This window comes from Uloborus diversus, chromosome 6 (assembly GCF_026930045.1).
Source record: "Uloborus diversus isolate 005 chromosome 6, Udiv.v.3.1, whole genome shotgun sequence".
NCBI classification, from domain to species: Eukaryota; Metazoa; Arthropoda; class Arachnida; order Araneae; family Uloboridae; genus Uloborus; species Uloborus diversus.
This window is the reverse complement of record NC_072736.1, coordinates 34,766,100-34,782,889: the sequence shown is the minus strand read 5'-3', so window position 1 is coordinate 34,782,889 and position 16,790 is coordinate 34,766,100. Positions and strand designations below refer to the sequence as shown.

Below are 16,790 nucleotides of genomic sequence, written 5' to 3'. Positions count from 1 at the left end.
TTTACTAAAAACAGATTTATTTACAGAAATATTTAAAAAATTCTGTCTACACTTTTCAGCTCTTTGCTTCTGCCGAATTTGTGCTTTCTACTTTTGATACATTTTCTCCTACAAGATTGCGTACAATTTGTGATGGAATTGCTTGAAGAACTTTGCGTGAAAGTCTCATGTTGCCACTGGCAGGATCTCTGCCAAAATATTTTACTTGAATTTCTTGATCAATTTCCAATCCTAAGGCAGATGGATGACTGATCTAAAAGTGAAAAATACATTAACATTTTAAACTGAAGCGATAATGATAAGCGTAGTACAGTGAAACCTTTAAAGCAACCATGGATATACTCACAGGTGAGCGGGGAGGGCAACTGCCCCTCTCTGCCTAGAAGAGAACTTCTGAATCCCACGTTCTTTCCAAAGGACATCAAAGATAATTTAAAATTGCTATTTCAAGACTTCAATTTTGAAAAATTTCTGGGGAAGTTTTTTCTTTTAATTTATGTATCGAGAGAATTTGCTAAAATTGATTAAATTCATTGTGATAATTTTGATTGCAATTCATTCTTACTTATAACATACTTGCCAACCTTCAAAGAAAAAAAACAGGAGATTCCACTAGAGGTATATAGGTGATTCACCAGCGACATATCTTCACAACATAATTATTAAATTGTGCTTTTAAATGACATGAATACTAAATTTAAAGTAAAATGGGGATTTTTGCAGATGTAAGCTAATTGGTAGCAGCAAGAAAAACATACTGCAAAGGAAAACCTAATAATAAGTAGTGAACTTGCTTAAAGTTTTATACATTCCTCAGTCTCTTCCAGAAAAGTAACTACCAAAATTTAATTACTAAAATCCGAAAAAAAAAAAATCAATATACAGTGCAAAACGTTTAACACAAAGTTGAAAGGGCCGTTAAAAAATTTCATGATAAACGTATTTCGTGTTAAAAGATTTATATTTAAGTGCGCTGTATACGGTCCGGATCGCTATACCAGTTTGCATAAACCGATTTTTCATGCTAAGCGTTTTCGTGTTAATCGTATTTCACTGTATAGTGAAAATAATATAAATATAATATAAAAGTATTTATAGGGGTAGCCCTTGTTAAAATAACTTCAAACTTTCAAAATAAAAATTTTCAAGATGCAAAAAGATGGAAATCTGCTGCAATTACGTGCTTCGTTAAACATGTAATGTGGAAAGCTTCCAAAAAATTAATTTTTACTAATGGAGTTATTAATTGGAAAAATTCTTATCCCCCAACATTGGTAGACTAGAAAAGGGCGCCATTTATTGAGAAGAAAGAAACTTCTTGATGATTGACAAAAAAAACGGGGAAATCGGGAGATGGAAGCAAAAAACTGGACTCTCCCATTAAAAACAGTAGAGATGGCAAGTATGTTACAACTAGAGACGTACCGAGTAGCACTTTGGCCGAGTAGCTGAGTACCGAGTACTCGGCCTTTCACTACTCGGCCGAGTACCGAGTTACCGAGTACTCGGCCTTTCACGACTCGGCCGAGTTACGAAGTACCAATTACGTTTTAACAAGAACCACCGACACACATGTGATGAATTTTGAACTTATTGGAATAGTAGTATAGACCTCCTTGTCCATATAATAGTTTTTAAAACTAAATTCCTGGTGAAATTTAATTACGCATTATATAAACAATTTTGTTTGTCAAAAATTTTACCAAAAAATGATTTTTAAAATTAAAAATAAATAAATAAAAGGTATGATTAATCAAGTTGGAATTAAAACAAATTACAGTAAAATCCCTCTAACGCGGACACTAACACGACAATTTTTTTTGTACCCAATAGAGAGGTGTCCGCAGGACAGGGGGTTAATAATGTTATTTGCATTGGAACTGGGGAATTAAAAATTGTCCGCATAAGAGGGGTATCCGTTAGGAGGGGTTTCACTGTATACCAATCAATTATAGTTCTAGTCCGCCAAACATAAATATTTTTTTAAAGCAGATAAAACAAATGTGCAAGAACACTGCAGACACATGTTTCCGCCCCCCCCCCCTCCTTTACAAGGAATGTCTTTTTCAGTGCATAACATGTGAGCTAGAGAAGGTAAAGACATTCAACAAAAAAATCCAACTTTTGTCGGATGCCTTTAAATCCACGAGCTCCCATTTTGTGCATAGAAAAAGGAATTCCTTGTAACTTCCAAAACACGTATCTGCAGTGTTCCTACACTGTGCTTTTAACATTGTTTTATTTCCTTTAATTTTTTAAGCAAAGGTATTTTTATATTTTTTATAACTAATTTTTGTTTGTAGCAAATATCCATTTTTAATATAAAAATTCCATATTTTCTATACTTGCCTTTTTTTGCATAATTTTTAATAAACAAGTTTAATAAACTTTAGGGACAGTAAAAGAAAGATTTATACCATTGAAGCATTACAAACTTCATTATTCTCAAAATTTAAATTTGACTTATAAATTTTAATTGTAAATTATTGCAGAATATAATGCTTGCTCTTTTTTTTTAATATAAATTTTGGTATCTGTCTTGGACAATACTCAATTTTTTGCAACTACTCGGTATTGGCCGAGTATCTGATCAGAATTTGGCCGAGTACCGAGTACTCGGCAAATTGGCCGAGTATGCCGAGTACCGAGTAATTACCGAGTACTCGGTACGTCTCTAGTTACAACCAAAATCATTTTATTAAGTATACATTGATATTTTACATATGGCAAATTAATTCAGAAAAATTTTCAACCAAATAAAAATAAACTGATCAAACATGGTTGCAGTTATGACAGTAAAATTGCATTGTGACCCAGTATTAGCAGTGTTAGAAAATGAATTTCGAAATAGGAGATCATGTAATAAATTTTTCAGAAAACTTGGGCATTTATTTCAATAGAAATATCAATTTTATGAATTTTAACAATAAGTCTAAGAAAAGAGTAGAATATTATAAAAATAAATAAATTAAATTAATAAATAAAAATAAAATATGCATTTTGTGATACTATAGAATACTTCAAAAAATATCATTAAAAAATCAACATTTTATCATAAGGCTCTTAATGATATGATTAATCAATTTCATGCATTAAAAATTCTTTAACTAAGAGTGGTTTGAAGACAAAATTTAAGCATGATGTAAATGAAAAATCTCTAGTCACATTATCAATTTTTGTTTGTACAAACTCTTTATCTGCTACTGCAGCGATTCTGGGAAGCGTGAGTCAGGGTTGCCACAAAAGTTAAAGAATGAAATTCCCTGACATTTCCAGGTTTTCCAGTCACTTTTAGAAAAAAATCCAGGTTAATGAATGCCGACTTGCATTGTTAAATACCAATATAACGTATTTTTAATGCAAGTAAAACTACTTTATGAACCAAATAATGCTTACAAAGTATCAATAATTGTAATCTATATTTGGGTAAATTAAGACAAACTAAAAATGTAATTACATTGATTACAAAAGGACTGAAATCTCAAACACACTAAGCAAATTTTTGGCACACCCACAGTTTCAATGTTGTCATGTCACCCAAAAAGTTTTAACCTATAAAAGGAAATATTTTGAGACTAAGTTTTTATGAACATCATTTATTTCATAAGAAAAAATGCAGAATAAAGGCCCTTAAAATACTAATAAGGCCACAGATCATTGCAGAAAATACTCACAATTTCTAGCTAAGCATGGCTTGGATTTTTTTTTCTTTCAAAAGAAGCAAAATAAAATGTAAAGATATAAATCAGAACTTTATGATTTTCATATAGGGGACATTTCTTTTCTTTTTTTTTCTTTTTTTTGTAACCTTATAGCATTCAGTCTTCAAAAATGAGCTTGAATTTTCTTTCTCTCGCTTATCAGGAAAATTTACATATCTTGAACGAGACATTTACCCTACTTCAGCATTTTTGCCCAAATGGCGCAGAAGTTTCACCTATCAGATCAAAAAATTGGGAAGGAGTTCCCTGACATTTCCAGAAATTTCAATAATTTGTGATTTTTCCTGACATTTCCCTGACCATTTTAGGTAATTTTAATTTAACCTGACAATTTCAGGTTTTCCAAGTGTGTGGCAACCCTGGTGAGTGCATAATAGAAAAAATAAATTTTTTGGTCATATTGCAAACGTTAAGTAACTATGTCATCCCTCTCATTAATGTCGTGAAAGTGACAAATGTGAATGCCAAATTCAGTTTACAAGTTAGTAAAAGTATTTTTAACGAAACATTATGCATAAAGAATAAAACAATTGCTTAAAAAATAAAATTATAACAAATAATATCTCCTTAATTTCATTTATGAGTAATTTACTCAGGGCCGTAACCAGAAATTAATTTTGGGGAGGGTTTAAAAACTTTCATACGGAGCTTTGTGCTAATGTTCAAGTCGTCGGGTTATCTATTATGAAAGCGTTTTATGCAATTACTATACATATGAAAGACATTTGAGTTTTGAAACTATTTTTTTGAAATTTTTTAATTACAAACAAACAATTAAATGTCAAACCGAAGTTTTCGGGGAAGGGGGGGGGGGCTCAACTCTAAGAACCCTTCCCCCCCCTTGTATACGGCCCTGTATTTACTAATGAGTTGCAGATTTCACTTTAATATGATCATGATATAAGTTAAATAAAAAAGTTGGGTAATTCATCTGAACTTCCCCCATAATTGACTCATTCACTTTTTATTTATTATTTTTTAACTTTTCTCTTGTTCTGTATTCACTTCTTCTCAATTAAAAAAAAAGATAGAACTCAGTCAAAAGACAGTAAACTTTTACTTCCTGGGTGTTCAATGAAGCTTTGGTAGAACAAAAGTTTTTCCCTTAGATGCTGAATTGCATGTTTGTTTAATGCATGTATTGTTTTTCTCACATCACACATCGCTGCCTCAGAGCAAAAGACAGACATCAAATGCGAGAAATAACAGTAAGATATCCAAAAAACCTTTTTCAATGAAATAATATTTAAAAAAAAAATTTTAGTGGCTTCTGTTCAGTGTTGCAAGCTCAAGACATTTTTCATTGAAAAAAATTTCTTGTATGCAACAATTAGTCAATTTTTTAGCTTTATTAACATTGATTTTGTCATTTAAATATGACTTTTCTATTGCATGCACTGCCCTCAAGAGGAAACTTCTGCCGTATCAAACTCCTATAGAACACCTGCAGAATGCATTTCTGATTCTGCAATGAGTTTTTTTTTTGAAAGTTTAATTGCAGTACTGATATCAGGGGTGCCTCGATGGGAGGTCACTGTGACTCTCCCAAAATGTCCGTATTCTGCAATATTTTTTTCATGATTAGGTAAGTTAGGTGACAGTATTAAAACATTAAAATTTGGTTTTAATAATGCATAGTGTCTCTTTCTCATTAAATGGATTTGCATGCAAGCCCACATTTTGTCATTGAGTGACAAAACTTTTTTATTCAGTAAATTTAGAATCTATCTTCTCCCAAAAAAGTTTGGGAAATCCCTGATTGATTAGCCCTGTAAAAAACAAACTTCATTCATATTTCTCATTTACAATAGCTAAAATACATAGATTTACAAACCTTTATCTAACATAATATGCTGTTTTAAAAGAGTTATAAACTAATACAACAATATTTGCATCAATGGTTCAATGTCAGTTACTTTATTCATGGTATTGATGGAGGGTTAATAGAATCAAAATGGGCATTTAAAATATTATTTATAGAAAAGAAAGAAAATCACTTACTTTTCTTTGATCTAGTTGAGAGTTATGCAATAAAGTAGGTTTCATACTTGGATATAATGTGACCATAACACCGTTTTCTCTAAAACAAGCAAATAAGTTTTACATTTACTCTTCAAAAAACATAGAACTAAAAATTACAGGAAATAAAAAAGGAAAACTAAAATTAGAACTAAAAATTACAAGTAGGGGAGAGGAGGGAGGAATGGGATAGTGAGAGGAGTAGGACAGCTAAAATTATGGCAAAATAAATCACTTTATTTTATTGCCAGTTTGACCACCAGAGGGCCTGTTTATAGCTTCTTTTTGTTTCATACTTGCAGTTTATCCAGCAGGAAGTTTCAGTTAATAGTTGGAAAAAGTTAAATTTCTCACCTCCAAAGAAAGTTTCTAATCTATTTTTAGTTTTATTTCTTTATTTATGTAATTTGTAAAACTAACATAATATACTATCATTGTAATCTTAAGTATATAATGTATGCTTATCTAGGATTTAATTAAGCCTAAAACCAGCATGGTTTATGTGACAAGTTATTTTTTAGAAGCAATGTGTAGAGGGAGGAATGGGACATGCCCCATAAATATGTCCCTTCTGTAAAGGGGCTGTTCAAATATTACATAAGCATGTTTTTATCAATTTTTGACCTCTCCTCCCCCTTGTCAGCAGAAATAAGCAAATCGCAAACCCCCATTAATAATAACATGAGCTAATAGCAACCAAAAGTTGTGGCTGCAAGAGGTAATAAGCAAGTAGGACAAGCAACTTCAGCAGAGCGTGGAGAGCTTGTAACTGTATTATGCATCATTAATGCAATAGGAAATGCAGTACCCCCTGTATTTATTTTTCCACGAAAAAATTTCAAAGATATTTTTATGGAAGGAGCACCTGTTGGTAGCATTGGCTTTGCCAATCCCAGTGGCTGGATAAATGCAGAAATCTTTTCAAAGGCACTGGGCCATCTAATTCACCAAACCAACAGTTCAAAAGATAATCCAATTTTGTTAACACTGGACAACCATTACAGCCCTGTTACAGTTGAAATAATCAACAAGGCAAGAGACAATGGTGTTTTTATGTTAACGTTTCCGCCTCATTGCAGTCATAGGCTTCAACCACTAGATATATCGGTATATTCCTCATTTAAAAGCCGGTATAATGCAGCTTGCAATGACTGGTTGATAAACAATCCGGGAAAAACTATTAACATCTACCACACAGCAAAGTTTGTTGGGATTTCCTACCAGGCATCATTCACACCAAAAAATATTACTTCCGGATTTAAAAAACCTGGAATATATCCATTTAACAGCGAGCCGTTTGGAGATGAAGAGTTTTTGACATCGTATGTCACAGACCATCCCTTGCTGATAAATAATGATAATAACAGTAGTTTCCTTCACCATCTAGCCCACCTGACAATCCTGTTAATATCGTTGTTAGCATGCTATCCTCATCTCATATTTTGTCGCTTAGTCCTGCAGACATACGGCCATTTCCCAAAGCAGAACCTAGGAATTCCCTGAAGAAAAATAAAAGAAAGAAGAAAGGACGAACAATGATATTGACAGATACCCCAGAGAAGATAGAAATTGAAGAAGCAGAAGCTGCTTCCAGACTAGAAAATTGAAGAAGCAGAAGCTGCCAGACTAGAAAAAAAAAAGCATCAACTGAACCTGTATGCAAAAAAACAAAAAACTAAAAGTTAAAAAAACATTTGAGTTTAAAGATGAATCCAGTGATACTGAAGGGTCAATTTCTTTACACGACACTTCAGATGAAGAAATATTTTATCCTCATATGCATGATGACGTGGAAATAGCACAAGAGACTGACTGGATGGAGGACAAACCAAACATAGGAGAAAATGAATTTGTGCTTGTCAAATTCCTTACCAAACGGTCAATTGTTTACTATGTTGCAAGGGTGGAGAGTATTTATGACACTGAAAGCTACAATTTAAAATTTATGAGAAAGGTCATGAAAGGAAATTTTAATTTTCCTCAACAGGAGGACAGTAGCATTATAGATAAAACAGATATTATCATGAAATTACTGCCACCACAATTGGTTGGTGGGTCTAGTAGAGCACAGTCTTGTTTTTCTTTTAATGTAGACCTTTCTAATTATGACATTCGCTAATTTTTCTGTAAATTTCAAATGTGTCCCACTCCTCCCATACTCATGTCCCACTCCTCCCACCCAGGAGGGAGGAATGACACAAAATTCTTGAAATTTGTAATTAGTCAAGTGTGAAAATAATAACATGTTTAAACATTGTGTATATTTTTAAAATGTAGTTATAGTATGCAATTTTATTGTGTGAGCTTTTGCATTTATGAATAAGTAGAGGATTATGAAGAAGAATCATTTATGTGGAAAGTGTCCCAATCCTCCCTCCTCTCCCCTAATAAAAAAGGAAAATTAAAATTACAAGATAAGAAGTGCATATTAAAATTATTTACCTCAACTCAACAATTTTTGCCTTGTATATGGCTCCAAATTCTAGCTCTGGTGCTCTCTGAAATATAATAAGAAAATACAAAAAAAATTAAAAAGCATTTAGGCACACACATGCATACATAAATTTATATCTAAAGAATGGTACAATTTACGAGAGCTTTTTTAAGATTTTGAAATTTATTTTATTTCCTTGCAGACTTAAATTTTTGGAATAAACACTGAATTATCAGAATATTAGAATCAGACTTAAGTTTTGTTTCTCCATGGTTCAATGTAGTCTGCAGTTCATTATGCAGTATGAAAAAAAGTTGTTTATTGTTCTTGAAGACTAGTTTATGCAGCTGACGAATTCAAAAAGAAAAATGCGGTTTATAATCATTTTTACAGTGATTTGATAAACTTAAGTAAGAAAGTAGATTGTAGCCATATAAGAAGGTGGTTCGCCTTATTAATATTCCTGTCACCAGGTTTTAGGTGGGGGATATGATCCATTGCTGCATATGCTGCTCATTTGCACAAACTGTGAGTAGGAGGGAGCGAAAAATAGAAAATAACGAATTACACTGTGTGAATAAATAAATAAAAAAGTGCGGGTGATGGAAGAAAACAGTGGTTATATTTGGATCAGAGGGAGGGTCGTTTTACATAAGAATCAAAAAATGGTATTCCCCTAATATATTAAAAATATATTGAAAACGCTATATTTTTTATCCTAGGATTTGTTTTACAATTTTTTCATTTTTCAAGGTAAAACCAGGATTTTGGACTCCTATGAGCCCCATGTGAGAAAAATGTTTTTCGTTGTAAAAAAATGTTTTAAATAGGGCTTGGACATGGCTACATGTCCGCACACAGGGCTACATGTTGCATTCGAGACACACCACAGATCTTCAAATAAAGGGATGCACCGCCCCCATCTTTTATCACTATATCAAGAAGTGTTAAGAGGCGGTCCATGACAGTGACAGTGAAGGCAATCCGTGAGCTATGGATATAATATTGCAGTAATATTATACTGCACGAAAACTTTTTTCATTTTTAATCTTAATAATTTGAGAATGTAACTTGAATACACATAAATATTGAGGGAAGTTTCTTAACTAATGATCTGAGATATGACTCGTATTCACTGTGCAATATTTTCAAGATTTGATTAAAACATATTTTTTGAACATGGGGCTCAAAGAAGTGAGTCCGATACTCAAGTTTTACACCAAAGAATTAATAAGTGAAAGAATTGTAAAACAAACCCCTAGAAAAAAGACATTTTTCATGATCATTTGAATATTTTAGAGGGAATGCCTATACGAGACTCTCGCCTTGCTCCAAATGCGCATGCTTTTGAACAGTGCACCTCTCTAAACCCTCCGAAGAATGTTAATGGTTATTATAATACTCCCTTCCCGTTCACATTTATGGCCATAAAACTGTCAAAAACTGAAAGAAAAGGAGAAGGGGGATGGAAATGGGGCGTTAAAGCTAAGTTCCCCTTCCAAAACCTTGCCCTTTTCCAACCTACAATAGTCTAATACTGTACGGGGCTCTAGATTGCGTAGAATGTAAGAATAAAGAAAATGTAAAAATGTGTTATTCATGCTTGTGTTACTATAATACATGTGTATGTTTTTTCAATTTCAACAAAATCTGCTAATTTTCTCAAAATATCTTTCAGCCAAAAAATCTTCCATTTAAAATCGTTTAAAAATGATAGAAAAGAGTAAAGAGAAACTCATGACAAAACTTAAATTTCTTTTTGTTTCAAATCGAAATTTCTAGCGGTAGCAGAAGTTTTGTATTTTCAAACTCAACGTGCCGATTCTGAAAGTCTCCTGTCTTGTAGCGAAGCCGAACGAACCCTCCTCCGACCCTGCAGAAAAAGGCTTGAAGTTTAATTACTTCCTTTCCGGCATTTTCACAGAGGGAAGTAAAGAAACGACCAATTTGCACCGTAAATGCTGTGCCATCAACATTGGCGATTTATTGCCTTTGCAATTACACAAGCATGCTTTTCGCCAAAATTGCCTCGCCAAGCTATACCTAGATGTTGGCTTTTTTGTCAAGAATTAGTTCCAACCAGGCTTATGAAGTGTTTAACATAGGTTTCTACCAGAGTGATCGATCTTTACGTGTTCTAATATGGCTGCTACAACTGCCGCGGATAATAAAAATCGCGGATAAACCACAAAGGGACAAATAAGGTTAAAAATTGTCCTTCCTTAAAAATGTAACTGTATTGATGCATTATACTTTCTTCAAACAGTGAATATGTATACAGTACAGTAAAAATGTTATGTATTTTTGCACAACAGAAATTAGCATCATTAAAGAACAAGTACAGTGAAGAAAGCACAAAAAAATAATTTAAAGAAACAAAAACAACAGAGTTTAAATTTGCAATTTTTCGACAAAAAACAGATCATGTTCTTGATTGTTGACTGACTCGTGGATAATCAGGAGTTCACTATATGAATAGCAATTTAGGTTCAGGTGTATTAAAAATTAAGACATACAATCAAATACCTTTATGACGTCGACCTATATACCACAATTCTCTATAAAACACACAACTTTTCAGATGTAAAGTCAGAAATTTTGCAGTTAGAAAAAAACCTCAGTTTTGCCTTTCAAAGATAAAAATTCTAAGGCAAATTAAATTTTGAGTCAGTTTTTCATCTTTCTATCTTAATTCAAAACATTTTAATTGAAAACTAGTATTCACAGAGGAAAAAACAGCACCAGATTGCTCTTGAAAATGCAGCTGTTGTGCAAACCATGAAGATAGCACAAGTGGAGGATTTTGTTTGACTGTGAAACATATGTATTTGTGAATGACATTATATATATATATTATATTGTATTGCTAGGGCTTTAATAATCATTGCAATTAACACTTATTCTGAATTGCAAATATATACATACAATTTGAGTATCATTCTGAAAATTTGTGAAAAGATCTGTATAACGCCAAAACCTGTATAACACAAAAGCTCTAGTCACAGGTTGTGGGTTACAATGGTCTTCTACTATATCATGTTTAATGATTTTCTGCAAGAACCAGTTTAAAAAATAGTCAGACTATTCGAAGTCATACAGCTATACCATAACATCAACTAAAGACAAATGTAGGACTTGAGCAAATGTCTTACCATTGTTCTGAGGCGATGGCAAAGCAGTGGCCCACCAAAGGGGAGGCCAATCTCATCCCTCCAGAGGTCTCGGTTTTACCTTGCATTGCTATTTCTAATACTGTAATTTAGATACATGTAAGGACTGTTAGAATCCCCCTCTCCCCCGAAGCAGGCCCGGATCTGCGAACCAGCACAGGGGGGGAGGGAGCACACCCTTAAAGAGTCCAACGGCCCAAGAAATTGAAAAATAAATTCGCACTAAGACTTATTAATGTTGCAAATATACAATGCTCTCCTCTGAGGAGGGCCCTACAGCTTTAACTGCAGGGGGGGGGGGGGGGGTCCCAAAACTTATAAATTCGGGCCAGACCCAGAAGTTTAATTTTGACTTTGCTTAGATTGTATACCAATAACATTTACCTCTTCTGTCAAAAGTTGATCAATAATTTCTTTTGCTTCAGACATAGCTGCAGCATTAGGAGCAAAAACAGAAAACACGCCATTTTCAATAGATGTAAGCTGAACACCTGTAAAATTCATAAGCAAATTTTAGAGAATACATTATTCTAGCACAATCATAATAAAATAATTGTTGTCAACAAAATTGATAATTATTAGGAAATGTGAAGTTGATTGTCCAAAAAGAAAAATGTATAGCAGAAAAAACTTACAACTAAATATTGAAAAATGAGAGCAAAAACTTAAATATGAAAGAAACAGAATAATATGGAATCAAAAATTATTGTAATTTCTTATCGGGAGCAACCTGCCTTAAGGGGGGAAAAGACCAATCCTGGTACAGCTGTTGTACTGAAGCGTAGTTAAGTCCAAGTTATTTTGTGTTACAACTTTAGTGTCGTTGTACTTTATGGTTAATTAAAAATCCATGATTAGTGTGAAATAAAAATTACTCATTGGCATATTTGAGCACCAGACTGAAGAAGCTCTTTCCACACAAGCTTTTAATTTTTTTCTTTTCACAAGTAATGCTTTGCACATGGTGATCTGAAATTGATGCTTCTACTTTTCAACCCTGAATTATGGAAAGTCAAAGATTTTTTCTTTTGTGCCACCATAAGTCCTTTATAATGTTCTTTATGATAGCAATTTTTGTCACACTCTAATCGTTCAAAGATCATCAGCGTGATTTTAACACTGATCGATATGTTCAAGGAAAAAGTGGCTGTTGCCATCTGAAAATTTTAAAAATTATCTTATTGAAATCGTAACCATGAGCACTCTGTTGTTTAAAATTATCACAATCCCCAGTGCACACCTTCAAACAACCATAAATGATATTTTTAGTTTGATAGGTTCAGATGATAGGCTCTCACATATAGGGGAAGTTCCTTTTCAATTACCCTGTACTTATAAAACTAATACAATGGATTTCCTTTAAAGCTATAGAGAGATTTGCACAACGGGGAAGAATGAAGTATTAAGTATATCAGAATAGCATCAAAGAATGATACAAAAAAAAAAAAAACCCTACTTTTTTTTTTAATTTGAAAATTAGGGAATTTTAACAAAAATTCAAGTTTGAAATAAAAGTTTACAAGTTTTAACACCCCTCCAAAAGATGGTATCTTGTAAAACAAAAGTAAATAAATACATGAAAACTTCATACTGTCTGACCACAGATAGTGTGGAAAGGCTAACATCCGTTTTACAGGCTGAAATGGACGCATCTATTAGTTTTCAGGGATTTCACCTTTTATAGATGTATGTTAACCTCTAAATTATGCAAAGTTTCATTAAAATGAGCGGAACGTGATCATCAAATTTTTACTTTTCTCCCTTATTCAGATAGACTTGCCTTAACTGGATGTTTGTCAATTCCATAAAATCCGTGGTTAGGCAGTAAATATATTTTGTTAGATAATTTCATCATTTAAGACTTAATTATAACCAATTTCTATCTTATAATAATGTTCCCAATTGATATTGCATTAAAAATGTTTTTGTTTGATCTAAGTTGTTAAAAACTGCTACTAATATTCTTCTTTTTTCTTACTTTTTTTAAGCGTTTCACCACATTCACTTTACATAGAGCATGATTTAGAAAACGTTGGTGCATCAGTGTTATATTATTTCAAGATTTACAATATCCAGTAACAACTGCAGTGTAAAAACATTCAACTCAAGCCACTGTGATAAATTAAGCACCAACTATGAAAGGTGCATGGTTTATCGCATTTATCCTCTAAATGGTCTCATCACCATACAAATTCTTTCACATTTTCAACAATACAAGAAACATTTAAAAACAATAAAACTACTTTTAAAAACAATCTTTTTTGCAACTTAAAAATCAAGCAGTATATTCAAAGAGTTCAAGTAATTACTTACCCGTTTCTGCTCTTAGTTTTTTGATATTGTGACCTCCAAATCCAAAAAAATGAGATAACTTGTGCATAGGTACTACAAGTTTTTCTGGGAGAAAAAAGGGATCAATATTTTTCTAGTCATTAAATTTATTTAATTTGTTGCAATAAAGTATATGAATACAACATAAAAAAATAATAATAGCCATAATTTATTTATTTTCATTTTTAATGGAAACAAAGAAAACATAAAGCAATCATACATTAATTTTTTGAAATGTGAAATTGTTTCATATAATTTTGTAAAACAGATTTTCCATGACAAAACAATGTTCGTTTTATAAAGAATATATGATGCAGTAGCCTTATCTTTTTAAATGCATTTTACTCAAAGCTTGAAAATGTTCATTTACATCCCTTTGCTTCTCACTGCCTCATATGAGAAAATTCAAAAACATTCAATATTTGTATTTTTATGTGAATTTATTGCTGTGCAATTCAAATTAAAGAATGTTATTGTTAAAATCAAGATGTAATATATTTTTAACTAAAAGCTGGAAGCTTAAACAATGAATGAGCACATGTTACGTGCCAACCGATAAAACAAAGATAGTACTATGTAATTGAGCGGTGAAAAATAACCTTAGGGCAGGAAGAACAAAAATAATATAAAACTGTTGACAGTTTTTTTTTTTTTTTGCAATGCACTTGATTACACATTATTGGCTGCTACACATCCAGGATGCATGAGATGAAAGCTATAAGCTGAAGAATAACAGAAAAATTTGCTTAACAAATTTAGTTAAATACAAATACATTATTGTTGAACTTTTTGACAATGATTTGAGCTGATTGATGCATCTGTAAATATGTGTGAACCGGGATATTTATTTGAATTATGTAAAACATATTATCTGGAAGTTTGGAAGATATCAATGATAAACAACAAAAAAAGTTTTGACGAATATCTTGGTATCCAAAACTTGTTTTAAGATATTTAAGACATGCTGATTAAAATATGCAAACCGGTTGTCACTAAAACCCACTGTTTTTGAGATATCTCACATTAACCATTTACATATGTTTAACATTTCAAGGAAAGCAACTTGCAGACAAGTTACAGTGGAGCACATATTGCTGAATAGCATACTAATTAACATAAAGCTATATAGCATCATCTAGTTTAAGGTATAATACACATATAAAATACATAGGTACAGTCAAACTTGGATAATTCGAACATTTTTAATTCAAATTCGTGGATAATTCAAATTTTTTTTTATTGGCCCTTGAAACTTGTATGCAGTTAATGCTACAAAATCTTGGTTATTTCGAAGTCCAACTTCTTTTAATTCAAAGCTTTTACCCTTTCAAAAATGCCGAAACTTTGTTTCAATGCAGTTATATTTTTTTTAAAAATGAACCGTTACTTATCCTATTGAAAAAAATTATTGTAAAATCCTGAAAATAATCCTTCCATTAATTATAATCCACCCCCCCTTTTTCGCCGAAAGCAAGATCATTCTGTAATGCTGAATGTCCAAAAAAAAAAAAAACTTTCTTCATTTCCCACTCTCCTCCCCCCCCCCCCCCAAAAAAAAAACCAGAGAATATTTTCAGCTCTGCTTGTTAGAGCAAAAAAAAAGCAAGCAAAATCATAAAAAAAGAGAAGGGGAAGGGGAATCATCCAAAAAAAATTTTGCGTTTCAGTGCTTATTCCTTCCATCTTGTCTAGACGCATTTTGTAGCAAAGGCGCCTTTTCTTTTTGTTCATACGTGAAACCATTAGGACTGCAGTCCATATCATTTGAACTTTCTTTATTGTGCTTTTAGTTTTTGTGGTGCGAGTTCAGTGAGAGCATTTTGAAAAGGCTGTAAAGAAGAAATCCATCATCGCAAAAGAGTATGGAATAGCACTTAACACGCTCTCAACCTTTTTGAAAACTAAAGAAAAAAAATTTAAAATCTAATGGAAATCGCAAACAAGCTAGAGAACCCGACAATCCTGATGTAGATGAGTGTGTCTTGAAGTGGTTCAAACAAACGTGGGACGAAAAACATCCCTCTGAGTGGAACACTTGCTCAAAACATTTGTTGTGTTGGGCAAAAGCTGAAGAATTTGCTGTCAGTTTAGGAAACAACATCTTCAAAGCAAGCTCTGGATGGCTAGACGGATTTAGAGAAAGAAATGGAATTTCCTTCAAGTCAGTGTGTGGAGAAAGCGCAAGTGTGGACCAAGGTGCAGCAAATCAGTGGAAAGAAGAAGTTGCTGAAATCATTCAGCACACACAAGAAAGACACATTTTCAATGTCGACGAGACTGGACTTTTTTACAAGTGTACCCCTGCAAAAACTTTGGCATTTAAAGGTGATAAATGTAGCGGTGGAAAACACAGTAAAGACCGAATAACTCTACTTGTGGGAGCAAACATGGACGGCAGTGAGAAGTTACCATTACTGTTGATTGGAAAATCAAAAAATCCAAGATGTTTTAAGAATGTCAAAACTAAGTCTGTAAAATAACGTTCGAATATGAAATCATGGATGACAGCGCAGCTTTTTGAAGAACGGCAGCTAGATCTCAATTGCACATACCAAAGAAAAAACAGAAAAATCATTCTGTTTATTGATAACTGTTCGGCTCATAAATCAACATCAGCTATGGAAAATGTCGAGGTTGTTTTTTTCTCCTCCAAACATGACTTCAGTGGTACAACCAATGGATAAAGGCATAATTAAAAACCTGAAGAACTTTTACAGAAGTCTAGTCGTTCAACACCTTCTTACTGAATCTTCCCAAAAGCTTCTCATCACCCCCCAATGCATCAAGAATGTGTTTAAATGCATGGTCCAAAGCAAACCAAAAAACAATAACAAATTGTTTCCGGAAGGCAGGATTCATCAAGAGCACTATCCCTTGCAACTTTTTTGATAACGAAAATTTTCTTCCCCCAGTTGCATGGGAAGAAAGCACTGATTTTGATGATTATGTCCACATCGATGAAAACATTGAGATCTGTGGAGAGCTATCTGATGCAGATATTTATCCAAGAGTTTTAAACAATAAGAACATTGCAACAGAAGACGAAGAAGAGCTTGAAGATGAGGTAGAAGAACACAGGCCGATTTCCAAGTGAAGCATTTTTTCATCTAGCGG

The 16,790-nt window shown here is 32.8% G+C and overlaps 1 protein-coding gene across 2 annotated transcripts in view; it reads right to left on the bottom strand.

Annotated features, from left to right (window-relative positions):
* LOC129223750 (polyribonucleotide nucleotidyltransferase 1, mitochondrial-like) overlaps positions 1–16,790 on the bottom strand; it is a 63,657-nt gene continuing 46,867 nt past the window's right edge. For both annotated transcript variants that reach the window (XM_054858110.1, XM_054858111.1), the window contains exons 19-23: positions 13,659–13,742; positions 11,730–11,836; positions 8,184–8,239; positions 5,724–5,802; positions 1–253 (exon numbers count right to left, since the gene is read on the bottom strand). In XM_054858110.1, the coding sequence (XP_054714085.1) occupies positions 56–253; positions 5,724–5,802; positions 8,184–8,239; positions 11,730–11,836; positions 13,659–13,742 (524 nt within the window). In that variant the 3' untranslated portion in view covers positions 1–55. The remainder of the gene's footprint in view (positions 254–5,723; positions 5,803–8,183; positions 8,240–11,729; positions 11,837–13,658; positions 13,743–16,790) is intronic.